The 20,766-nt window shown below is 52.5% G+C and overlaps 6 protein-coding genes across 6 annotated transcripts; 3 read left to right on the forward strand and 3 right to left on the reverse strand.

Annotated features, from left to right (window-relative positions):
- Nucleotides 1–6,761: 6,761 nt before the first annotated feature.
- On the forward strand, nt 6,762–7,560 carry COCMIDRAFT_83752 (uncharacterized protein; the record flags this gene model as incomplete). The annotated part of the gene is made up of 2 exons (XM_007685591.1): nt 6,762–6,881; nt 6,937–7,560. The coding sequence occupies 2 exons, from the start codon at nt 6,762–6,764 to the stop codon at nt 7,558–7,560; spliced, it is 744 nt and encodes a 247-aa protein (XP_007683781.1).
- Nucleotides 7,561–8,135: 575 nt separating this feature from the next.
- COCMIDRAFT_83771 (uncharacterized protein) lies at nt 8,136–9,035 on the forward strand (the record flags this gene model as incomplete). The annotated part of the gene is made up of 2 exons (XM_007685592.1): nt 8,136–8,378; nt 8,436–9,035. 2 exons carry the CDS (start codon nt 8,136–8,138, stop codon nt 9,033–9,035), a joined length of 843 nt encoding a protein of 280 aa, XP_007683782.1.
- Nucleotides 9,036–9,670: 635 nt separating this feature from the next.
- Nucleotides 9,671–11,551, reverse strand: COCMIDRAFT_1515 (uncharacterized protein; the record flags this gene model as incomplete). The annotated part of the gene is made up of 1 exon (XM_007685525.1): nt 9,671–11,551. The coding sequence occupies one exon, from the start codon at nt 11,549–11,551 to the stop codon at nt 9,671–9,673; it is 1,881 nt and encodes a 626-aa protein (XP_007683715.1).
- Nucleotides 11,552–11,940: 389 nt separating this feature from the next.
- On the reverse strand, nt 11,941–12,291 carry COCMIDRAFT_22662 (uncharacterized protein; the record flags this gene model as incomplete). Its single annotated transcript, XM_007685544.1, has 1 exon — nt 11,941–12,291. The coding sequence occupies one exon, from the start codon at nt 12,289–12,291 to the stop codon at nt 11,941–11,943; it is 351 nt and encodes a 116-aa protein (XP_007683734.1).
- A 631-nt stretch (nt 12,292–12,922) lies between these two features.
- COCMIDRAFT_1516 (uncharacterized protein) lies at nt 12,923–18,714 on the reverse strand (the record flags this gene model as incomplete). Its single annotated transcript, XM_007685526.1, has 5 exons — nt 12,923–14,212; nt 14,261–18,166; nt 18,222–18,371; nt 18,432–18,556; nt 18,615–18,714. 5 exons carry the CDS (start codon nt 18,712–18,714, stop codon nt 12,923–12,925), a joined length of 5,571 nt encoding a protein of 1,856 aa, XP_007683716.1.
- Nucleotides 18,715–19,044: 330 nt separating this feature from the next.
- COCMIDRAFT_83910 (uncharacterized protein) lies at nt 19,045–19,493 on the forward strand (the record flags this gene model as incomplete). The annotated part of the gene is made up of 2 exons (XM_007685593.1): nt 19,045–19,062; nt 19,119–19,493. 2 exons carry the CDS (start codon nt 19,045–19,047, stop codon nt 19,491–19,493), a joined length of 393 nt encoding a protein of 130 aa, XP_007683783.1.
- Between the last annotated feature and the right edge of the window lie 1,273 nt (nt 19,494–20,766).

Here is a 20,766-nt window from a genome sequence, read left to right on the forward strand (position 1 = left end):
CATTGCGGCTGTTGAGCCCAAGATGAATGCGGGCACTCAACAACTGGAATGGGATTTGCTATCAAATTAGCATTGCATATGGATGGCGTTTATATCATATCTCTCTTCTCAATTTGGCGAATGCGAACGAACCTTTTTTTTATACATGTGGGAATGTTTGGAAAGATTAACCCACGGGCCTAAGGAGGGTGGGGACAGAGACCATATGTGGTCTTTTTGTAATGAAAACTGTATATGAGCAAAGACATCCTTCCATCGAACATGACATGTCTCTGGGTGGTGAGGCTCATCTCTGCTCTTCTTGTCTTCTACTAGTTCTTTTTGCGTTTTGGGGCTGATTCCTTTGAAAATTGAAACACCAGGTGCTTGAAGGTATGGCTGGGGAAAGGAGTTATTTGCAGCTTTCTGCGTACTTTGGGCATGAATAGAGAAGCTAGAAGGCTTTTCGTTCTTTTGCACCTTTGCAGCCAGATGTTCGTCATAGCTGTCTACGGGACTCTTCTGGCAATATCAATGAAAGGGGGTTTGGGGATGCGCCGCTTTATCTATTAAGCTCTTGGTGCTCTCGTTCTAGCTATTTATAATATTCCAGCGTAGCATCAATGTGATTCCCATAGCAAACATGTACATCCGTCGGGACAAGGACGTAACTGCATCCCATCGTGATGCACCGGCGTGCACATGTAATGGATGAATTGAGCATGTGCGAAATATCGTGCAAACATCGGATATTGCAAGAAGGAATGGGTAGGGGATAATGACGCCCCGGACTGTTGGTGTATAGCGGCAGCCAAGTTTGTGTCTAACAGCTTGATGCATTTCCACAGCAGCCAAATGCACATGACGACTCAAGCGCTGGAAATGTGTCACATGAGGTATGGCGCCTTTTTTGGAAGTGCTCGGGGTTGCTTCAGACATCGTAGCCAGTTGACGTACTCATTATTCTGGTTGTTGACTAGTACTGTGGGTGATAGCGATGAGCCCACGACACCGGGCTATTTTGAACCGCTACACAAGCAAAAAAAACATACGCACACGTGATGCTGCTCTCATGAAGAGACATGTGAGGGAAGGCGAGTAACCCTCCACACACTCATCAAGCCTCAACACAGCTACAGCATCCTCGAGATGAGCTTTGGGCGAAGGGCACCACATCACTTGTTCATTTGCCTTCTCCCTGTTCTTTCTCATCTAGTACTGACTCCAATCTCACCTTTTTTGAGTTGTTCTTTTACTCAGGGAACAATCGTAATGCCCATTTCTGCCTGTGTCCCATGCACACATACACACACTCTCTCTCTCACTAGTCACTCACCGATATTAACAGCGGTATAATTGCACAGTTCTCACCGGAGCGTCAGGATCTAGGTATCAGAACAGACTGCTGACTTTACCTGTCAATACAGCCTAACTGCGTGGGAGCTTGTGCCCGCCAAGTTAGCGCACTCCTCTATCCATATAAGCTTGCTCTCCCACAGCTCCAGCCTTCCTTCCTTCCTTCCTCACATCACAACAACACGCTTCCTTTCTGAGCCTAGACTATCCCATTCCAAAATCTTTACAGCCTTTGCTAGCCCTGCCTGCACCAACAACAGCCACCCCGCCTTCTTCAAGACCGACAAGAGCCAGTGTCAAGCTGCTTGGTGCAAACAACCCAATCTCAACCGCTGCAAGTGGCATTCACACCCCCAGCAGACTCTGGTAAGTCGCTCATCAATCATCACATTCCTCCTTTCGTCATTTTCACAACCATCCGCGGGCCTTGTACCGCCGCCACTGCCTATTCTGGATCACAGCAATCGCTCGCTGCCCGCCGCACTGCCACCGCTTTCACCCCGCGGTCACCTGGCGTCCCCACCTTGCCTGCTCTCTCCGTTTGTTGCTCACAGGGTCATAGCTTTGTACTGCTCTATAACTACTCACCTCTGCCCCACTTACCTTCTATCCCTTTACCTTACACCCCACTCTCCAATACCATCAACACTTCTTCCATACATCCCTCAAATCGTATGTCTAACTCTACCACCGACTTTCGTAACCTGGAACCCACAAAGGCTCAGGTTCTATCTGTGAACTTCACTGACTTGCCTCAGATCCAGCCGGCAACCCGGCCTGAACACGTACTCTACAACAGGCCCCAACCGAAGCCAGTCTTCTTACAAGGTACGTATCGATATCATCTAAGCTGCATCAAGTGTACTGCATCAGTCCATCACCGCAGCCACCTCATCTGGCACACCCTCATACCTCAGCTGCAAGCATCACTAACACGGCATCCGCAGTCCAAAATGGCTGGTCCAGTGAAGAAGCGCGCTGAGGCCGAGAAGAAGTCAAGCGAGTCGTCCAACGATTCGGCTTCTCAGTCTCGCGACCTCACTCAGCGTTCCGCCAAATCGATCCCTCGCCTTGATGGCAATCGCGACCCCAGCGATAGGAAGGCGGTCGACTATACGGTGCCCAATGACCTCAAAAACCTTTCCGAGTTCCTGGGTATGCGTGGTTGGTGCGCCGCTCGAGGTGTAAGTACAAACACCTTTCAGTCTCAGCCTGCACATGCATCAGCACCCCCAATGTTGAGGTCGATCATACCTCCTTCTTCGACCACTCCTATCATAACGTCTCTTTGTTCATACGGAAATAATTGCTGACAAGGGCTTTCAGGTCAACGTTGGAAGTGACTTACCTGCACGTCCCGAAACCTTCAACCAGAACGGCAAAACCGTTACCATTACTCTCAACACCTTCAATGTCGACAAGGCTCCAAACACCGTTGTTCACCAGTATGATGTAAGTAATTGTGGCTCATTATACATTTCTTGGCCTTGCTAACATCCTCAAGCTTCACTTCACTGGCGACGGCGCTGACTATACCAAGCGCGTCCTGCTCAAGAAGATCTGGAACTCGAACGCTGTCAAGTCCTCCCTGGGCGAGGCAAACAAATGGATATGGGACACTAATAAGCTTGCATGGTCCACCAAGCGCTTAGACCGTAACGACACACGCATTGCCGTTGATCTTGACGAGGAACAAGGCCGTCCTACGAAACCTGGCGGTAAGGGCAACAAGCATGTTGTCCATATTCGCTGGACTCGTCAGGTCGACTTCATCGGCCTCAAGTCGTTCATGAGCGGCCAAGCAGCGTGGTCCAACGATTGCATTGATACACTGAACTTCCTTGATCATGTTATGCGCATGTGGCCTTCACAAGAGTACACGATGATCAAAAAATCGTTTTTCCAGCGAGGAGAACAACGCTTCGACCTTGGCGGAGGTGTTGAAGCTTTCAAAGGTGTCTTCACATCCCTCCGCCCAGTCCTCGATGACAAGTTCAACAAGTCACTGTCCGTCAACGTCGATGTCGCCAATGGGACATTCTGGCGTGCCCAAGAGCTCACGCGTGCCATTGGCCAAGCATTCAGCTGTAGTCCTCCACAGTTTACGAGCATGTTTCAGAATGCGCTCCGCGATTGGGACCGCTCCATGCTCAAAAAAGACTTGAGGAAGTTCAAGCGCATCGGCGTATCCACGGCCCACACGAAGGAGCCGGTCCAGTGGACCATCGACGAGTTCGTTAACTTGGACGCACACAAAGCCACGTTCTCAGACCCCGATGACCGCTCCAAGAAGATTTCCGTTGCAGCGTACTTCAAGAGGAAGTACAGCATCACCGTCCTAGGTGGTGTTCCAGTGGTGAGGATGACCAAGAAGATTCGCGGCGAGCCTGTGTACATGCCGATTGATGTCCTCAAGATCGACGCCAATCAGCGTTACAACACAAAGCTCAGTGACACCCAGACGTCGAACATGATCAAGTTTGCTGTCACCCTTCCCAAGGACCGCTGGGCGGCGGTTCAGCATGGCATTCGTCTCCTCAACTGGGCCAATGACCCTTACCTCAGTCACTATGGAATCAAGGTTAACCCTAACGCCGCGAAGGTTCAGGCTCGTGTCCTGCCTTCGCCAGTTGTTCATTTTGGTCCAGGCTCAAAGGAAGCCACCATCAAACCTGCCGACATGATTCAAGGCCGATGGAGGCTGGACGGACGAAAGTTCGTCATGCCAAACAAGGAGCGTCCCATTAAGGCTTGGGGCATTTGCGTTATCCAGGGTCGTGGTAGTCCACCGCCCACAGCTGTTGAGAGCTTTGCCCTCAAGCTGATTCAGATCTATGAAGCCCATGGAGGACATATCCTCTCCCATCCCCAGCATGGCAAGAAGCCCTGGATGGGTCCGGGAAATCTGGCAGACGGTGGAGAGTTGGGTGAGTAACCACACTTGTTAAATCTCTACAATGCACGCTAACTTGATTGTAGTCCAGAAGGTCTGGAACCAGACTGGCAACAAGTAAGCTATGGAACCTTTGCTTTGTTTCGCAGAGCTGTCACTGACTTTATTCACAGGTACTCCACGCCACCCAACCTTATGATCTTCATTGTCAACGATCGGAACGCTGACGTGTACCGCCGCATCAAGAAGTCTTGTGATATCCGTTTTGGTGTGGCTTCACAGGTGCTCCAGGCCAAGCACGTCATGTCTGCCTCGCCGCAGTACATCTCCAACGTGTGCATGAAGATCAATGCCAAGCTTGGTGGTGCGACTTGCATCGCAAAGTCCCAGATAATTCCGAAGATTGCACCAAAGGCTGCATCGATTCCTACAATGGTAGTCGGCGCTGACGTCTCCCATCCTGCTCCTGGAGCTGGTTCTGCCGAAGCTGCTTCATTTGCTGCCATCACCGTGTCTGCAGACGTCCACTTCGCAAGGTACTGGGCTGAGGTTCAGACCAACGGAAACCGCGTCGAGATGATTACGACCTCCAACATCGATGATCACTTCGGGTACATGGCCAGGGCTTGGATGCAGAAGATCGGTCAGGGTGGGCCTCCGCAGCGGGTTCTTTACATTCGCGACGGAGTCGGCGAGGCACAGTACGCTGCAGTACTTGAAGAAGAAGTCAACGACATGAAGGAATGCTTCAAGAAGCTGGGCTGCAAGGAAGTTCCCAAGTTCACGGTTGTGATTGCTGGCAAGCGTCACCACATCCGCTTCTTCCCCGAAAATGGCAAGGGCGATCGCAACAACAACCCTCTCCCGGGCACGTTGGTGGAGAGTGGCTGCACACATCCGTTCGAGTTCGACTTTTATCTCTGCTCCCACGTTGCCATCAAGGGTACGGCACGTCCTATCCACTACCACTGCATTCTGAACGAGGGTGATTGGAAGGCTGCCGAGCTTCAGCAGTTCATCTTCGAACACTCGTACCAATATGTGCGCTCGACCACTCCAGTCTCGATGCATCCGGCCGTCTACTATGCTCACTTGGCTGCGGACCGCTCACGTGCCCATATCAACGAGAGCCCTGTCTCGTCTGGAAAGAAAGAGGCCAAGGCTGAGAAGGAAACATTGGCTGGTTCCTCCAAGCAGCAAGTCCAGGTTGGTCCTTTGATGCCTATCCAGAACGCGCGTAGCCTCAAGGATGTCATGTGGTACATCTAGGTATGGGTGGACTTTGGAGCCGCCACAAGGGTATAAGGGCTGGCATTATGGGTGGAGGAGGTTCATGCTTGCTCAGTGGGTAAGAAAGGATACTGATTGCGAGGGAGCAGTGGATCTACGGACGATGGGTCGAATGTAGCTGGCCGGAGGATTCTTTCTTTTTTCCTCCTCATGCGATGGCCGACTTTTAGTGTTCTACGAGAAACATGTCATGGCCATGGGATGATCTTTGGTAGCTTTTCTTGACATGCAGAGATGAGGCTTAGGAACAAAAATGGATGGATAGCATCAATTCCTGTGCTGTTTTTCTCATGTCAAAGCCGTGCCATGATGTCTACGCGGTTGACGGTGATTTCCAGAGTTTAACAAAGAGCCGTAGCCAAGCTAACGCATCAAGCGAGAAGTCTTTCAGAATCAGACACAAGTCGCATCGCGTATATCGTGATGCTACTCACAGCTGAGGCAGGGACACGGCTTGAGAGTGGAGAATTCACAAATCACGGAGGTCTGCGCAGCCTGATTATGGTGGCGCAAGGCCGAGTGCGCAACATGACATGCACGCAAAAGTATGTACCGTCCAAAAAATTTGCCTTCGCTCCACCAGCGCAAAGCGCAGAAGAGAAGGAGGTAAGCGAACGCGAGGTTGTTCTAACCTCCTTTTTCCCCTCCGAATCTCCATGGAAGTGGAAGACACAGAGTGAATAAAGGGGTATTCAGTTTTAGTGAGCAGAAGGGGACAGGGCGACGCGCTGATTTTGTTGCTGCGAGAATTTCAGATGACTAATGTGCGCTTGTTGGCATGCGGACTAGCGGTGGGGCAGGGGTCAGGCTGGCGAATTGAGAATGGCGCGTTTTGTGTGACGAGGACGGAATGGCGGGGCAGGGGAATTTGGCGGGCGCGGGGCTGTTACCTTTTGTTGGTGGGCCGGCCAGGGTGACTCTTTGGACAACACCAAGAAGATTGTTTGCATAGCGGTGTAGCAGGTAAGTAACAGGCTCGCTTCGCTGCGTGCAATGTGGATATTAGGCTGACATGCCGTGGTTCGACAGGCTCGCTTTCACGACTAGACCACTCCTGCTTCCCCGGTGTAATCACCCCAACACCAACTCATACCCTTCCTGAGGCGTTTACCCGTTTGAAGCTCACCATACGTAAAGGACCTCATATAGTTCTCGGAAACGTCCACCGTGTACACGGGCACGACTTGCAATCAGACTCGACATCGAACACCCTTGACTCCCACAGTCACAACCCATACTCAACATGTCCTCAGCACGTGGTCGCGGCGGCAAGTTCAACAAGGTCAAGCGCGGAGGCGGCAAGAAGTTTTCACGCGACTTGCAACCGCTAAATGCAGATGGCGAGGTAGTCGGCATGTGGGGTGTACGTACTTGCCCTGATAGATGCCCGAAACACAAAAACTAACGACAAGTCACAGGAGCAACCCGACAAGGTTGACGAAGAATCCTCCGGTGAGGAGGAATCGTCAGAAGAGGAGTCTAGCGAGGACGAGGAGGGCAAGCCCGCACAAGAAGAGTTGACACGTGAACAGCGCCGTGAACTTGCAAAGAAGCGCAAGCAGGCCGCGATAGCGAAAAAGTCGCAAAAGGCACCCGAGGCAGGTGACATGCCCACTGACTCCGAGGAGGAGGACGATGATATGCCCGCAAACCCAAATCACACCGCCAAGGCCCGCACACAAGCTACCAAAGCACCCGTTGAGGAAGAGGACGATTCTGCAGCCAAGGGCAAGGGCAAGCAAAAGGACCTCTCGCAGCTGTCCCGTCGTGAGCGCGAGGCTCTCCAAGCGCAAGCCAACAAAGATCGATACGACAAGCTGCACGCCGAAGGCAAGACCGAGCAGGCGCGTGCGGATCTCGAGCGCTTAAAGCTGGTTCGCGAGCGTAGGGAGGCCGAGGCTGCGCGAAAGAAGGCCGAGGCTGAGGAACGTGCTGAGCTTGAGAAAGAGAAGAAGGAACTCATGGAGCGTGAGGCCAGGAGACGGGAGCAGGCCCTGGGCAAAGCGAACCGCCTTGCCAAGGGCGGAAAGAAGAAGGCCTAAAATCAGTAAAATGCTGGTCTGTGATTCAAAGGAAGAGGGCTCGATGCTCGTGTTTCTCATGTCCTGTGAACGGCTCAATCTTTCGGAATACGACGAGCGCAAAGAGAGATGGCATGGTAATATTCAGCAAGCGTATGTTCTGCTGATTGGATTATTAGAAGAATATGATGAGAATTCAAGATCACCACACTATGCTCCAACTTGCGTCATTGCTTTTGCTTTTCCGAATGGGCTGGTGCCAACACATGACAGAACAATCCCAGCAGTGGGTGGATACAGGCGCTGCGAGTTAACAAACACCAGCAGGTCAGCCCCAGGCTGCAATCCGATCGGAATCCCATCTCGAAGATTCGCCAGCAGATACGAGTTCGTCTGACGGGCGTTAAGCCCTTGCAGCGCCCTTCTGCTCACGACCCCGCCTAGCGCCTCGCCTCGCGAACGCGAAAGTTGACGACTTCGTCATCGCCTCGTACACTACAAAAACACCATGACATCGCCGCTGATGCCCGCCACTATGCGCAGACAATCGCATACGCATATCTTGAACAATACATTTTGCTTCGAATCAATTGAACATGGCTGAACCCATTCCCGCCGAGGAGCAATCCAACTACGAAACATTCCGCGACTGCATGAGCGATGTGGTCCTCAAAGCGCTAGCCGCGCCGACGGAGAAGCCCAAGCCGAAGAAGAAGCGCCACGCGAAGAAGGGATCAAAGAGCGGAAAGAGCGATATTGCGCCGGAAGAAAAAGCCACTGCAAATAGCAATACAGATTTGCAAACCAACGACGCCGAAGACCTAGGCGAATTCATCGAAGTACAGACATCCGTCAATTCCTTTCTTCTAGCACAACTAACAACCCGCACCCTCTAGTACCTCAGTGCCCTCATCTTCCCCAGCCTCCCCGCCTCCCTCCGCACCCTCAGCCACACCCTCATGACAACCACCCCTTCCCTCGAAGAATCCTACTCGACCCCTCTCTCCGCCCAGACACGCAACCTCGTCCTCTCCAGCATCCCCCCCGTCGCAATCGACAGCCTAGAATCCTACGCCCTCCTACCCCCATCCTCGGACCAAACCGACCACCACAACCTCGTCACCCCGCTCTTCACCGCTTACATAAACGCCGTGACTGCACCCCCGCCCATCTGGTCCAGCACACGCACCTCGGCCTGCGAGTTGTGCGGTAGAGATTGGGTACCGCTGACGTATCATCACCTCATTCCAAAGTCTGCGCATGCGCGCGTGCTGAAGCGCGGGTGGCATGCAGAGGAAATGTTGAATAGCGTGGCGTGGTTGTGTAGGGCGTGTCATAGTTTTGTGCATGGGCTTGTGGGGAATGAGGAGTTGGCGCGGGGGTTTTATACGGTTGAGTTGATTGTTGCGGGGGGTGTGCATGGGGATGGGGAGATTAAGGAGAGGGTGGAGAGGTGGGTACGGTGGGTTGGGGGGGTGAGGTGGAAGAGTCGGTGATGAAGGGTCGGGTGTGTTAAAGATGGGGGGGATTTTTTTTTTGCTTGGTAATTTTGAGGGAAGGAAGAGCAGTGGAGAGTGGAGCACGAAGACAGAGATGGAGAAGAGAGGTAGATGTAGATGTAGTAATCGTAATATTAAAGTTCATAATCAGAGAGACGTTTTCATCTCTAGTTACCTCTTTCAAACCGGAACCTATCGGTTCAAGGTAAACTATGTGGGTTGGGTGGGGGTATCTATGCTAAAATGTTCCAATCGCTCGCTTTCATGCTAATGCTGTCATGCCAAGATAATGCTACACACACACATATGCTCCGGTTCCCTTGTGATGCAAAAAAGAAAAATTCCCTAGAACAAACGAAATAAAAAAATCGAAAGGATGGCTGATTTCTCCTCCTCGGGCAGAATTGACCCGCAATTCACCCCGGAGAAGAAGAAGAAAAAAGTGGGAGATGGAAACTTCATCCTATACATCCCTGAACAAAAAGGAAATCGTAAGAGAAAGGAGAAAAAAAAAGGAAGTATTACATATAGTACAAAGATGCAAGAAAACCGCTAGTAAGGCAAAGGTAAAGAAAGAAAAGAAAGAAAGAAAGGAGAAGAATCGTGGGTGTGTGTGTGGTTGTTGTTGTTTTTTACAAAGGCGCATCATCCAAAAATCCCTTCTCGACCTCATCGGCGAAAACAGGGTAGGACTGCCATGTCTTGTTTCCGCTCTTGGTCCTGCGGGCCTCGAGGCTAGCACGGATGTGCAGAAGGAAGCGCTCGGTAGAGGGATCGCTGGTTGTGCGGCGGAGTTCGCAGTTTGAGTTTTCGATGGGCTGAGTGGTAGTAGCGGGAGTGTCAAAGGGTGCGATGAGGGAGATGTCGTTGGCAGCAGTGACAGTAGTGGTAGTAGTGTCAAGAGGGTCGATGGATTCAATTTCCTCTTCACGAGTGAGGCCAGCGTCGAGTTTGGTTAGGATCTGGAATTCTTCGCGGATGCGGCGGGTGGCCCATTCGCCGGCGGGGAAGGACTTGCGGCGTTGGGTGGTGGCGAGGTACTCGTGGTAGGCGTCGGTGGTGAGGCGGAGGCTAGGCTCGTTGGTTGGGTTGCTCTTGGGGAGGAGCTTGGGAGATTGCTTGGGGGAAGGAGGGAGTTGCATGGCGGGGGCCGGGACCGGGGGTGGTGAGGGAGGAAGTGAAGGTGGAGTTTGGGTGAAGTCGACGAGTTGGCCTGGGTGTGGCTCAGAGCATTGGGTGTGGCTGGTGGTGGGTGTGATGATGGACAGCCTTGCGCTCTTTGATCGCGTGACGTCGGCGTCGGAGCCGGAAGAGTCGATCCGCTGCCTCTTGAAGCATTCGGTCATTTCTGTTCTTGGGGAACCGGATGCGGAGGAGATGCTAGTGCGCGGGCTGACTTGAGGCGAGTAGTCTGATGATTGGCGGCGGCGAGAGGAGAATCCAAAGCCAAAGTTGATGTTGAAGATGTCGCTGGGTCGGGGACGCTTCTTCTTGAGCTTCTTGGGGAAGGTCCAAGTGGTGTCCTTGAAGGATATTTTTGGCGACGAAGTGGACATGGGTTGGTGTGTGGGGAGTTGGCGGCTAGCGATTTCCATCATGGCTGCGTTTAGTGTAGCGAAGAGGGACGAGTCGACAAAGTGCAGGTCGTTGTTGTTATTGTTGTTGGCAGTGGTAGTAGTGGTAGTGGTATTGGTAGGGAGTCTAAGTCTCTTTGCAGGTGAGTGATTTTGGGGCGGTAGTGCGTGCAGACGTCTTTTTAATGGGTGTTGTGGGCGTCGGTGAGTCTTGTTCACCGTCTCTTTTGGCACAGCAATAGCGGTGGCAGTAGTGGCTGTAGGAACAACAGCAAGGGCAGAAGCAGGGCCAGCACAGTGATAACCTTGGTTCAGCGTCAGGGTGGCAGCAACCTCTCTAGCCGCGGCGGTGGCACTACACAGGTAGGCATCGCGCGTGAAAGTGTAGTACAGGTCATCTTGCAGGCAGTGTTCACGGGGTGCTGGTCGTGGGATGCTGCCTCTGCTGGTGCTGGGTAGACCGCCAGTGTTCGCAAGTTGCGGTGTCGGCGCTAGCAGCGGCGGTGGCGGCCACACCGGAACGACAGCACGAGTAGCGGTAATGGCCCTGGGTTGCTGTGGCACGGGGAGAGTCGGGACGGGGACAGCACATGTCGGTGTCGTTTGTTGGCGAGGCTGTGGGGGGAATGATGAGGCGAAGGCGAGCGTGGTTGGGTCAGATGGTGCTGGCGGTGACATGGGGCTCGTGACGTGGAGGTCCTGTGTCCAGCCTCCAGGCCTGCCCCCAACCCACGCCCCCATTGGGTATGAAGCCATTGCGGTGTGTGTTTCAGAATATGGATTCATGTCTTGTGGTGTTTTCTTGTGCCGCGAAATCAGGTTTGCCGATCGACACTCCTCATGCGTGTGCCAGTGACGTGGAGCAGGAGGTGGACGAGGAGGAGCTTTTTGCGATGACTGTTGCTGCACCATCATCCTATGACTGTTCCAACTTGACATGGTGTCTCTGTGTGTGTGTCTGTGACTGTGACTGTGTCTGTGTCTTTTTTTTCGAGTGCTCGACAAGTCCCTGGCAGCCGCGGTGGGCGCCATGTTATATACCAAAGTCTTTTTTTTGTTTTATTTTATTATTTCTGCTTGCCAGTGCGCAGCACCAGCACCAGCACCAGCAGTAGTACGGAGGGCGCTGGACAGAGCCTCGCCATCAACAGAGAGACTCTGGCTGGATCCGGTACACTTGTCGACACACGACCGCAGCGCCCAGCTCACAATCTGTCGTGCATCCAACACTGACGTATCCTACCAGCCTCAAGATGAGGAAGAAACGGACTTTTTCCCACTCTCCCGGGCTCGCGAGTTGATATTTGACTTCTCCGGTCACCCATGCGTCAATCCAGACCCCAGGAACCGCAGGCGAGTGTGGCGGCGCGATCAACGGAACGGTGCGCACGGAGGAGAGCGAAATGGATTTCCGCTTTTTCCATGTACGAAATGACAGTAGTGCGCATTGCGTACTCGACCCGCTCTCGCATTCTCTCCATGCCCATTGGCCGCGCTGGCCGCGCTGGCCCTCTCCAACTGGCCGTCCATGGGTGAAGGCCTCTGCACAGCTGAGCTGAACTGCTCATCGAGCTGGGGTCCGCTTGGTACCGAAGCCACCGAGCGTACCGACTAGTCCGCGCCAGACGCCCGAGATGTGAGATTTCAAGGGTCCATGACAGTTCAAGAGCCCTGGCCATCGTGGTTCAACGTGCTTTTTGGTGCCATCGCCCTCGACAAATGCTGGTAGGTGAAGCATAGCCATGATGATACAACCACACATATACCTACCACAATTGCAAATACTTTTCTTTTTGTCAAGAACACATGTGTCCACAGCAGAGTCTAGACACGAACACCACGTGCAGCTTAAGTTTGCTAGGGCATGTGTAGCTGTAGTAGGCCTGGCTCGTGAGCAGCCTAGCATCCCCACTAAAACACTACCTGAAGAACGACAGCAGGTTGCACCACTAGCCTCTCACCGGACACTCGGATAGCCAAACAGAGCTCGCCTACTCCAAACGCTTGGCCTGCCTCCTACTCCAACTTTCAATACATAGACTGCCCAACATCGCAACACTATCTTCTTCACCAGAACCTTAGTATTTGCTTTTTTCCCCTCTCCATCGTGTCCCACCATCTGTCTAGCTCCTCTCCTCTCCCTCCAATCCCGCATCAACTCCCGACCGTCCGACTGGCAGGCATGATAATTCACCGTGGATTATACTCCGGCTTGGCATCAACAAACGCTGACCTCCTGTACTGTGCAGCACTTTAGTTTGATCTTACATGCACAGCTACCCCAGCCCGGTCCAATCAACCCTCAACACCTCAAAACCCTGCGTCTGCAACCACGCTCTCCCACACACCCTGCCAATCCGCTTTCCCACCTCCGTACCTCGCTTCAAAAGCGTTCATTGCTACATTTCCCAGGAACGGCCGCACCAATCGGTTCACTAGCTCCCCCCTAGTCATCTCCAAAACGGCTGCGCCCTCCTCCTTTTCCAAAGCCTCGATCAGCGGATCTAGAAGCAACACTGTCTTCGCCTCATCCCCGTCCGGCCCATGCTGCCCACTCATAGGCGCTGCAGGCGCTGAGGACGACATGCTTAACACTTCGTTGATTTCGTCAGTGAGCGACATAACCGCCGGCGGCTCGACAGGCTTGTATACTGCATCAATCGTGTCGGTAATAAAGAGCCATTCCATCAGCTGGAAATCATCTGGATCCAACACAACAAGCTCGTCCAATAGCTTGCAGCTTTGAATGATGCCTGCATTGTTGTAGTGCTCTTTGTTGGCTGCATCCGGCAGAATGGCTGACAGACCGCATGTCAGTTCGCCGTTCACTACCGGCCATAATGGCGCCAGGTGTACTGGTGATGTCTTTAGGATAATGGCACGTATCAGCACAATGACTTCGGCCCGCGTGGCAGATGAAGGCGACGACGCCGGGGTTGCCGTAAGCAATTCCACAATCTTTTCGACAATCTGAGCTATGTTGGGGGTAAACGCGTCTTCCGGACTGCTCAGAATGAGCAATGCGATGCGTCGTAGCGTGAGCTGCGTCTTTCGGTCGGCCTCTTGCCTGGCCGATGTAGCCCCAACACCAAACATGATCCCTGCAGTCGTAGGCGCAGACAGCCGCGATAGCAATTCTGGCACACGCTCCTTGTCCGACTGTGTCCACTGTGCCAAAATAGGCACCCATGCATCTTTCAGCAACGAAAGCGGCGTATTGAAGAACTTTGCGTCATTGAAAGCGTCAAAAATGTCCTTCTTGAGCAGCTTGTTGTTTTGTGAAATCTTGACAAGGCCTTGGAGCAGGTCCAGCATGTTTCTCGACACATTCTCAGGAAAAGCTTTGGCGCGGAACGTCGGCCCAATGACAGATGTAGATATGTCCGACACCACTTTTGTCACCCGGTCGTTCTCAACGAGGATAATCGGCAGTTTGGGTACGACAGTGCTGAGAATAGAGACAACGTCGGTTGCTCGTTTCTGTGCACGGCCTCCGTTTGTGGTCGCAGCTGCCTTTTCAACCGTGCTTTGACTCGAATCTTGCAGATAACCCATCGAGCGCGTTGTGAAGATTGCAGTGAGAATCCTTGCAAAGATATCCTATACAAGTGGTTAGATAGCTTCATGAAACCGAACTTGCATACTTACAGCGAGCTCCCTTCTCATTCTGCGCTGTTCGCCAAAGTTGGTGTTGTCAACCTTCTGCCCTATGACAGCAGTGAACTCTAGGAGGCTTGGCAGGATTTGTCGATGTGGCAGAGGATTCGCGAGAACATCCTTGAGGAACAGCATACAGTCTTGCCAGATTTCATCCATGGCGTCATCCTCCAGAGAATCCGTGTACTCGACGAGGAAAGCAACCAATTCAGTGTCAGTAAGATCAGACGTCAGCGTAGATAGCCGGCTGTGATCCAAGGCACCGGGATCAGTTCGACTATAGACGGCATTGAAAATGGCTGGGATCGTGTGCTTGGGCTTGGAGCCATTCAGCACGTTTAGCAGCCCCATGATTGCCGGTCCTTGAGTATCATCGAGAGCCGCGTGGGCCCACAGCACTGCCAACGTCTCCAGGCATTCCAATGCTTCAGCGCCAAAGAGATGCTCAAGCGTGCGCCGAGCTCGGTTGCGCATACGTAGTGATGTGTACGCAAACGAAGATGCCGACGTAGCATCCTGTGCTTCTTTTCTTTGCCCATAGCCTCCCCAAGACCAGATGGAAAAGCAGATACGAACAGTGTCTTGGAAGCAAAGCAGCACCGTCAGTCTACTGTTGGCTGTGGGAGTGCGCGTCTGATTGGTCTCGGAAGAGAACACGCCAGACACTACATTGCTAAAGAAGCCTTGAGGCTGCTCAGGAGTTTTGTTGGCCGATACCTTCGTTTCTTGCGTCGTCAGACGTTCATGTGCCTTGGCTAAGATTTGCTCCAGACCATTCATAAGCGATATCAATGTCGATTCTGGCGATATCATGAGGGGTGCCTCCTTCGTTGAAAAGGTAGTTTTGAGATGCTCGAATGTGGTATTGATCTGCTGGCACAGACATTCCACAAGGGGAAGAAGGTTTTGGAAAATGGTATCAGCGAACATCGGCAGCACCTCTACAAGGAAGTGTATCCAATCCTCAAGAACCAAGCGACTAGTCGGCGATGAGAAGCCGAACTTTAAGCATTCAATCAGCTGTGGGGGTGGCGGGACAGGTGCCGGCTCATTGTCTTCAGACTCTCTATTCAGCGTCAAAGAGAGACGTGACCGATTTGTTGTAGGAGGACTGAGTGTTTTGGTTTCAGGCGGTTGCTCCTGCGGACGAGTAAGACGGAGTCTCAATGCAGCAAGCTCTGCGCCTAATATCAGACTTTGCAAAGATGGGTTTGCTGATCTCAGTCTATTCATAAGTGGTATTTCAAGCTCCAGATCTCGAAGTGGAGTGGCAAATGGACTGCGGTAGATTTGTGATATGACCGAGACAGATAGCCTGTGCAATTCGTGGATGTGTGGCTCCGCATTCTTTTCCGAAGCGCCAGCATGAAGCGCCAGCGTCTTCAAGCAAGTGCGTCCAAGCCATTCTTGGATTGTCACTCGCAATGTAGAATCTTCTGACCAAGCGACAGTCATTTCAGCAAGCGTAGCCCATGTGAGACGTGATGGGTTTTTCACAACATTGGAAATGTGCTTCAGGTAGTATAAGCACTCTTTAGTGTCATCTCTTTTCGAAAGCTGTGAACGTCTTGAATTGGCCTGTTCAGGCGCTAGGTTGCTCGAACCCGCCAAGCAATTCATCGACTGAATGTGAACCGCGAGGACTTCGATAATCCGGTTCAAACTCGGCAACTCATGCAGCCAACTTTGCATAAAGGTAGACGTTTCGGAACCTTCGTCTGCGATTGTATCTAGCAGTAGAAGAAGTGGCCTTGTCAACACGGCCTGGAAGTCGTTGGCGGGAAGTGAGACAGGAAGAGCGTTGCCACTTGGTCGTCGTGTGGTGCTTGGGCGCTTCTCTGACTGTAGGCTCAGCTCATGCATAACATGTGCCCAAAGTGTGGCGAATCGGCGACCGCAATTTGAGAATCCTTCAATTGCGGGGGTCTGGGATATCTGCTTTACAACTATGGATGATATGGCGCTCTCAACCATTCGAGTTGCTGGAGCCATCGAATGCAGTAGCAGTAAGCACCGCGCTGTCTCGACATGATACTTGGGTAATGTTGGCGAAAGGTATTCCCAAAAATATTCGATTAGAGGGTAGGCGAGCTCAGAAAGTTGATCTGAGGTAATGCAGGGACCCGATGGAAGTGCAGTCTGGAGAGCCAGGAGAACACTGGTTATGGCGCTCAACAGTGAGAATGGCAGGACAACCTGGAAATCAGCTGGTTTTTGAAGAATTTCTGCAAATACGGCTGGAAGATCGGTCTCTTCAATCGCCTTCATGCACTGGGTTTTGAATATCAAACTCGCAAGAATTCTGGAAGGTGTCTCGGCCGAGGTTTGAGAGCTGGTTGATTGCAAAGCCCCAATGAACATTCGTGAAGCATCACGAAGAACAATCTGACCCAGTTGCCTTGGATCAAAGGGTGGATCTGCCGCGTCAAGGCTCCCTTGAGATTCTTCATAGAACTCTTGGAGTTTCTGAGACACGTTGACGGGGGTCATCTTGAGGGCCTCAGATAGTTGTTCGTCCGTTGCTTCGCCGCTCTGGAATGAACGGTCTGGTACGACCTGAACAAGCGAATCTACAATCTCTAAAGCCAAATTCCTGACTTCTATCTCTGCCGATGTCATACTCGCTGCGTCGGACGACTCGTTCAAGTGTGTAAGTGTCGATAGAATCATCAGAGGCATGTGATACAATAGCATATCCTCTTCTTTGAGGTTGAAACGTGCAAGGATAAACTTTGCCAGCTTCATCTTCCGTAATGCTTCACTATGAGAGAGCACATCTGTCTGCAAAGAAGACGTGACGAGGTGGATAAGCTTACCCCAAATCAAGCCGCTGTCGACGCCATCAAAGAATGCACTGGCGCTTCTCACTACTTCGTCAACCTGATCTCTTGAGGCATCCTCGCTGTAGGAGTGGACACTCTGCAAGGCTGGGAGAAAAATCTCGGGTACGATCAACCCACCTACCTCCCAACGATCCATGAGAGATAGACAAACTCTAAAAGGACGTGCTCGCTCGGCGGGGGTTTCGCTACGTCGATTAATCATTTTGAGTACACTATTTGTGAGTGCCTCGAGACCATATCGCGAGAAGAAAGCAGCTTGGTGGGCAGAAGCATCTCCAGGCCCGTTGTGACTTTCTGACATTGGAGAAGTGACACCTTCGTTGGCTTCCGATGCTGTAGGCTCGGGCCCGAGGAACCATGCCCAGAGTCGGCGGTTCAGACTCATGTCTCTTCGTGATACCACGCCAGCCGCTGCTGCGACCAGTCGCTCCAGGTCCCCTTTACCAACGCGCTCTTGCAGGACAGGTGAATCAAGAGGCAGGTGAGTGACGAGTAAGTCAAGAAATCCACGCTGTATAAGTATTTGAGGATCGGAAAGGCCAGATTCGAAGCAACGGATTAGTAGACCTGGCTCCGGGGATGTGGCTGCCTCTGCTTCGGCCGATAGAGTTTCGGGAGGCATTGAGGCATCTTGTGGAGAGTTTCGACGACCCGGACTCCCGAACTTGGGCAAGTGGCGTGTGAGAAATGCAAGCGCACCTTGTCGTCTGGATGCATTTGTGATGGTAGCGAGGAAGAAACACTGCCAGAAATGCGACGAGCCACTAGTTGTCCTCGATTCAGTTACTTCGTTTGAGTTTTCCTGAAAAGCATTGCGTAGCTTCTCAGTCGCTGACACCATGCGCTCAAAGTCCTCGCTTGTCTCATCCTCTAGACCCGGGAGCAGCGAGAGTATGATGGCCTTCAAGGCTGGCCGAAGGGCAGCTCCGTCGAGCTTTAAGATGTGCGTTTCGAAGAGAGATAGGTAGAGTGGGCGGACCGAAAGCGAGGCAAAGGATAGTACAGAGGCAAGGCCGGGGAAATAAAGGCTCAGATCACGGGCGAGAGCGTCTTTCTGGGCATGGGTCAGCATCTGCCAACCTGACCTGCGGGGTGTAGAATGAGCATACACTAATGGTAGAGAAAATATAGTCATAGACTTCGAGGGCTTTCTGGTGGACGCCCGAGGGCAATGTTGGATTCAAGCACTGCGCTAATCGCAGTGCGACTGTATCGCTATGGGGGATAACGGGTATCTCTGAAGGGTGCGCTTGCAAGGCCTGGACGGGACACATAATAAGCGCTGTGATTCATTTTCGTGATGGTACGGCAGTATTGACCTTTAGCAGCCTGGCGAGGAAAGAAATGTAGTCGGCCCATTCCTGCTGGGCAGTATCCCAAAGGGCGAGGGCGCGCTCAACACCAGCGGCATATCGTCGGAATCCCTTGTCTTTTTTGTACAAAGCTGCGCAGGCCAGATTAGTCATACACAGTGAAGCGGATTGGAAGGGACAGAAACCTACGCTCTTCAACGGCATTGCGCGAAGCCCGGGGGGCAGGACTGGAGCGGCCGGAGCCTGTAGGCGAGAAGATGTGGAGGTTAGTAGCAGAATCAGCGGCCATATTTTGTGCGGCGGTTGGTGTGTTTTCTGTAGGTGGATGGCAGATTACGGAACATGCTGTACCAGATGGTAGAGCTGGGTGTGATACAATCAATGGCTGCCTACGCGGTGCGATCAAAGTATCTGTCCACGTCTTGCCATTGTCGCAACCCGACACGCAGCGCTTCGCCAAAGCTCGGACCGCCTACCCGCGAAGTGCGACATGGGCTTTCACATGCGACGCCGTTATGACGCGCGCCACACGCGACCTTCCGCCACTCCACCACCATCCCCATCACCACCGCCATGACGCCTGGGCAGACGGTCAGCTAACCTCTGTGGCTAATGTATCATGCACGACGCAGCGCCGGTACGTTCTCGAAGACAGCCACACATACACATCCAATGCGGGGCTGACCATGGCAGGCCTCATACAATCCACCATCTACCCCACCTGGAGTAGATGCATCCGACCACCATGACGACGACGACCCTCACGAACCGCCTTTACACCTATTACTTGACGAATCTCCACGTCACGATGAGCCACCACCCTCCTACAACGATGCCATTGCGACGAGCGGTGCGCCGCCAGACTATGGCACCTTTAGCCACTTCCTTGAAGAGTCGTCCATAGCCAGCAGCGACATGGACCCGACGGATCGCGCATTGCCCGAATGGCTTGGACAGTTGCTAGTTGTCCTTGTCTTCCTATGTCTCATATACGGATTCTGGCGATTCGTCCACATTGACGACGTGCCTGATGGAGGATGGCCTCGTTTCGGACCACCGTCTGCCTGAGAGACGATACAGTATAGGGAATCATGGATGCGACATGTCCGTCTTTGGGGTGCATATAAGAGTTATTGATACCTCCGAGCTGGTACAGGATGACGAGCCGCGCATACAGCAACCAACTGGCAGGACCTTCACGATCGTACGACCCGAATATGAGAGACAGGGCATGAAAGTGAGTCACCAGAGGGGTTTCAATTTTGGGAAAACTACCATTTTCCCAATCTGTACGGACTATAGCTAGACTTCAGCTCCCAGGAATTCAGTTCTATGCAACTCGAGATTGAAGAGACGAAAGCGGTAAATGGAAGAAAGAAGAACGTGGTGAGCAGTATCAGCATAGAGCTGAAAGCATTCAGCTGAATATCAGCACTTGGATCATGCAAGGCACAAAGAAATAGCCTTTTCTCATCGTTGGACCATCGGGTCAGTATCCTGAACTTAATCTACGTCCCCGCTCATAGCACATTAGTAATGCTCATTTCATCGTGCAAAAAGTCTCCGCTCACAACGCCGCACATCACATATCACCCCATGGCGCACACAAATCGACCACCCCCCTTCCTTGCATCGGCCTTTTGAAATCTCCGTTAACCCCCCCCCCCCCAAACTCCGTTGCCATGACATAACCAGCCAACGCCCACTGGTGCCGTTAACCCCGTTTCTTCCAGCTCTGGCGCACACACACGCCGTGCACGCGCCCCACCACCAAACCAACCCACCTCCCCAAAGCGCCGTCTGCTGATCTCGCTCTGCCCGAACCGCGATCGACAACCAAAAAAATCAAACGTACCAGATAAAATAACTTACTATAACTATAGTTACTATAGGAATTTACGCCCTTTGTCTATTCGGGAGCGTATTACCCGTACCGGCTTACGCCCGTTCGTCACCCAGCAAGCAAGCAACAACCACCGAACCACAAGGCCCATGCACCACCCTTCTTTAACCTTTTAAGCCTTCAAGGTACGTACCCGACAAAAAAGAGACCTAGGTTGACCCACTCCACCGGTCACCCCTTCGCTGCTGCGCTCAGTCCATCCAGCCTGGCCCGCCGCACCGCGCGCGCGCCAGCGCGGCCCCGAACCTGCCCCCTGGGCGCTGTTTTAAGGCGGTGATGCTATGGGTTTTCCATATGCTCCCCCTTCCCCGAAAATAAACCTTATCTCTCTGGGTTTTCTTGAACGGAAAAAACTAGCGCTTGGCGAATGGGTAGATGGATGGATATGGGGTGTGGGGCTTACAAAAGCGAAGAAGAAGTCATGGGAAAAACAGAAAG

This window comes from Bipolaris oryzae (genome assembly GCF_000523455.1).
Source record: "Bipolaris oryzae ATCC 44560 unplaced genomic scaffold scaffold_11, whole genome shotgun sequence".
In the NCBI taxonomy this organism is placed as follows: Eukaryota; Fungi; Ascomycota; class Dothideomycetes; order Pleosporales; family Pleosporaceae; genus Bipolaris; species Bipolaris oryzae.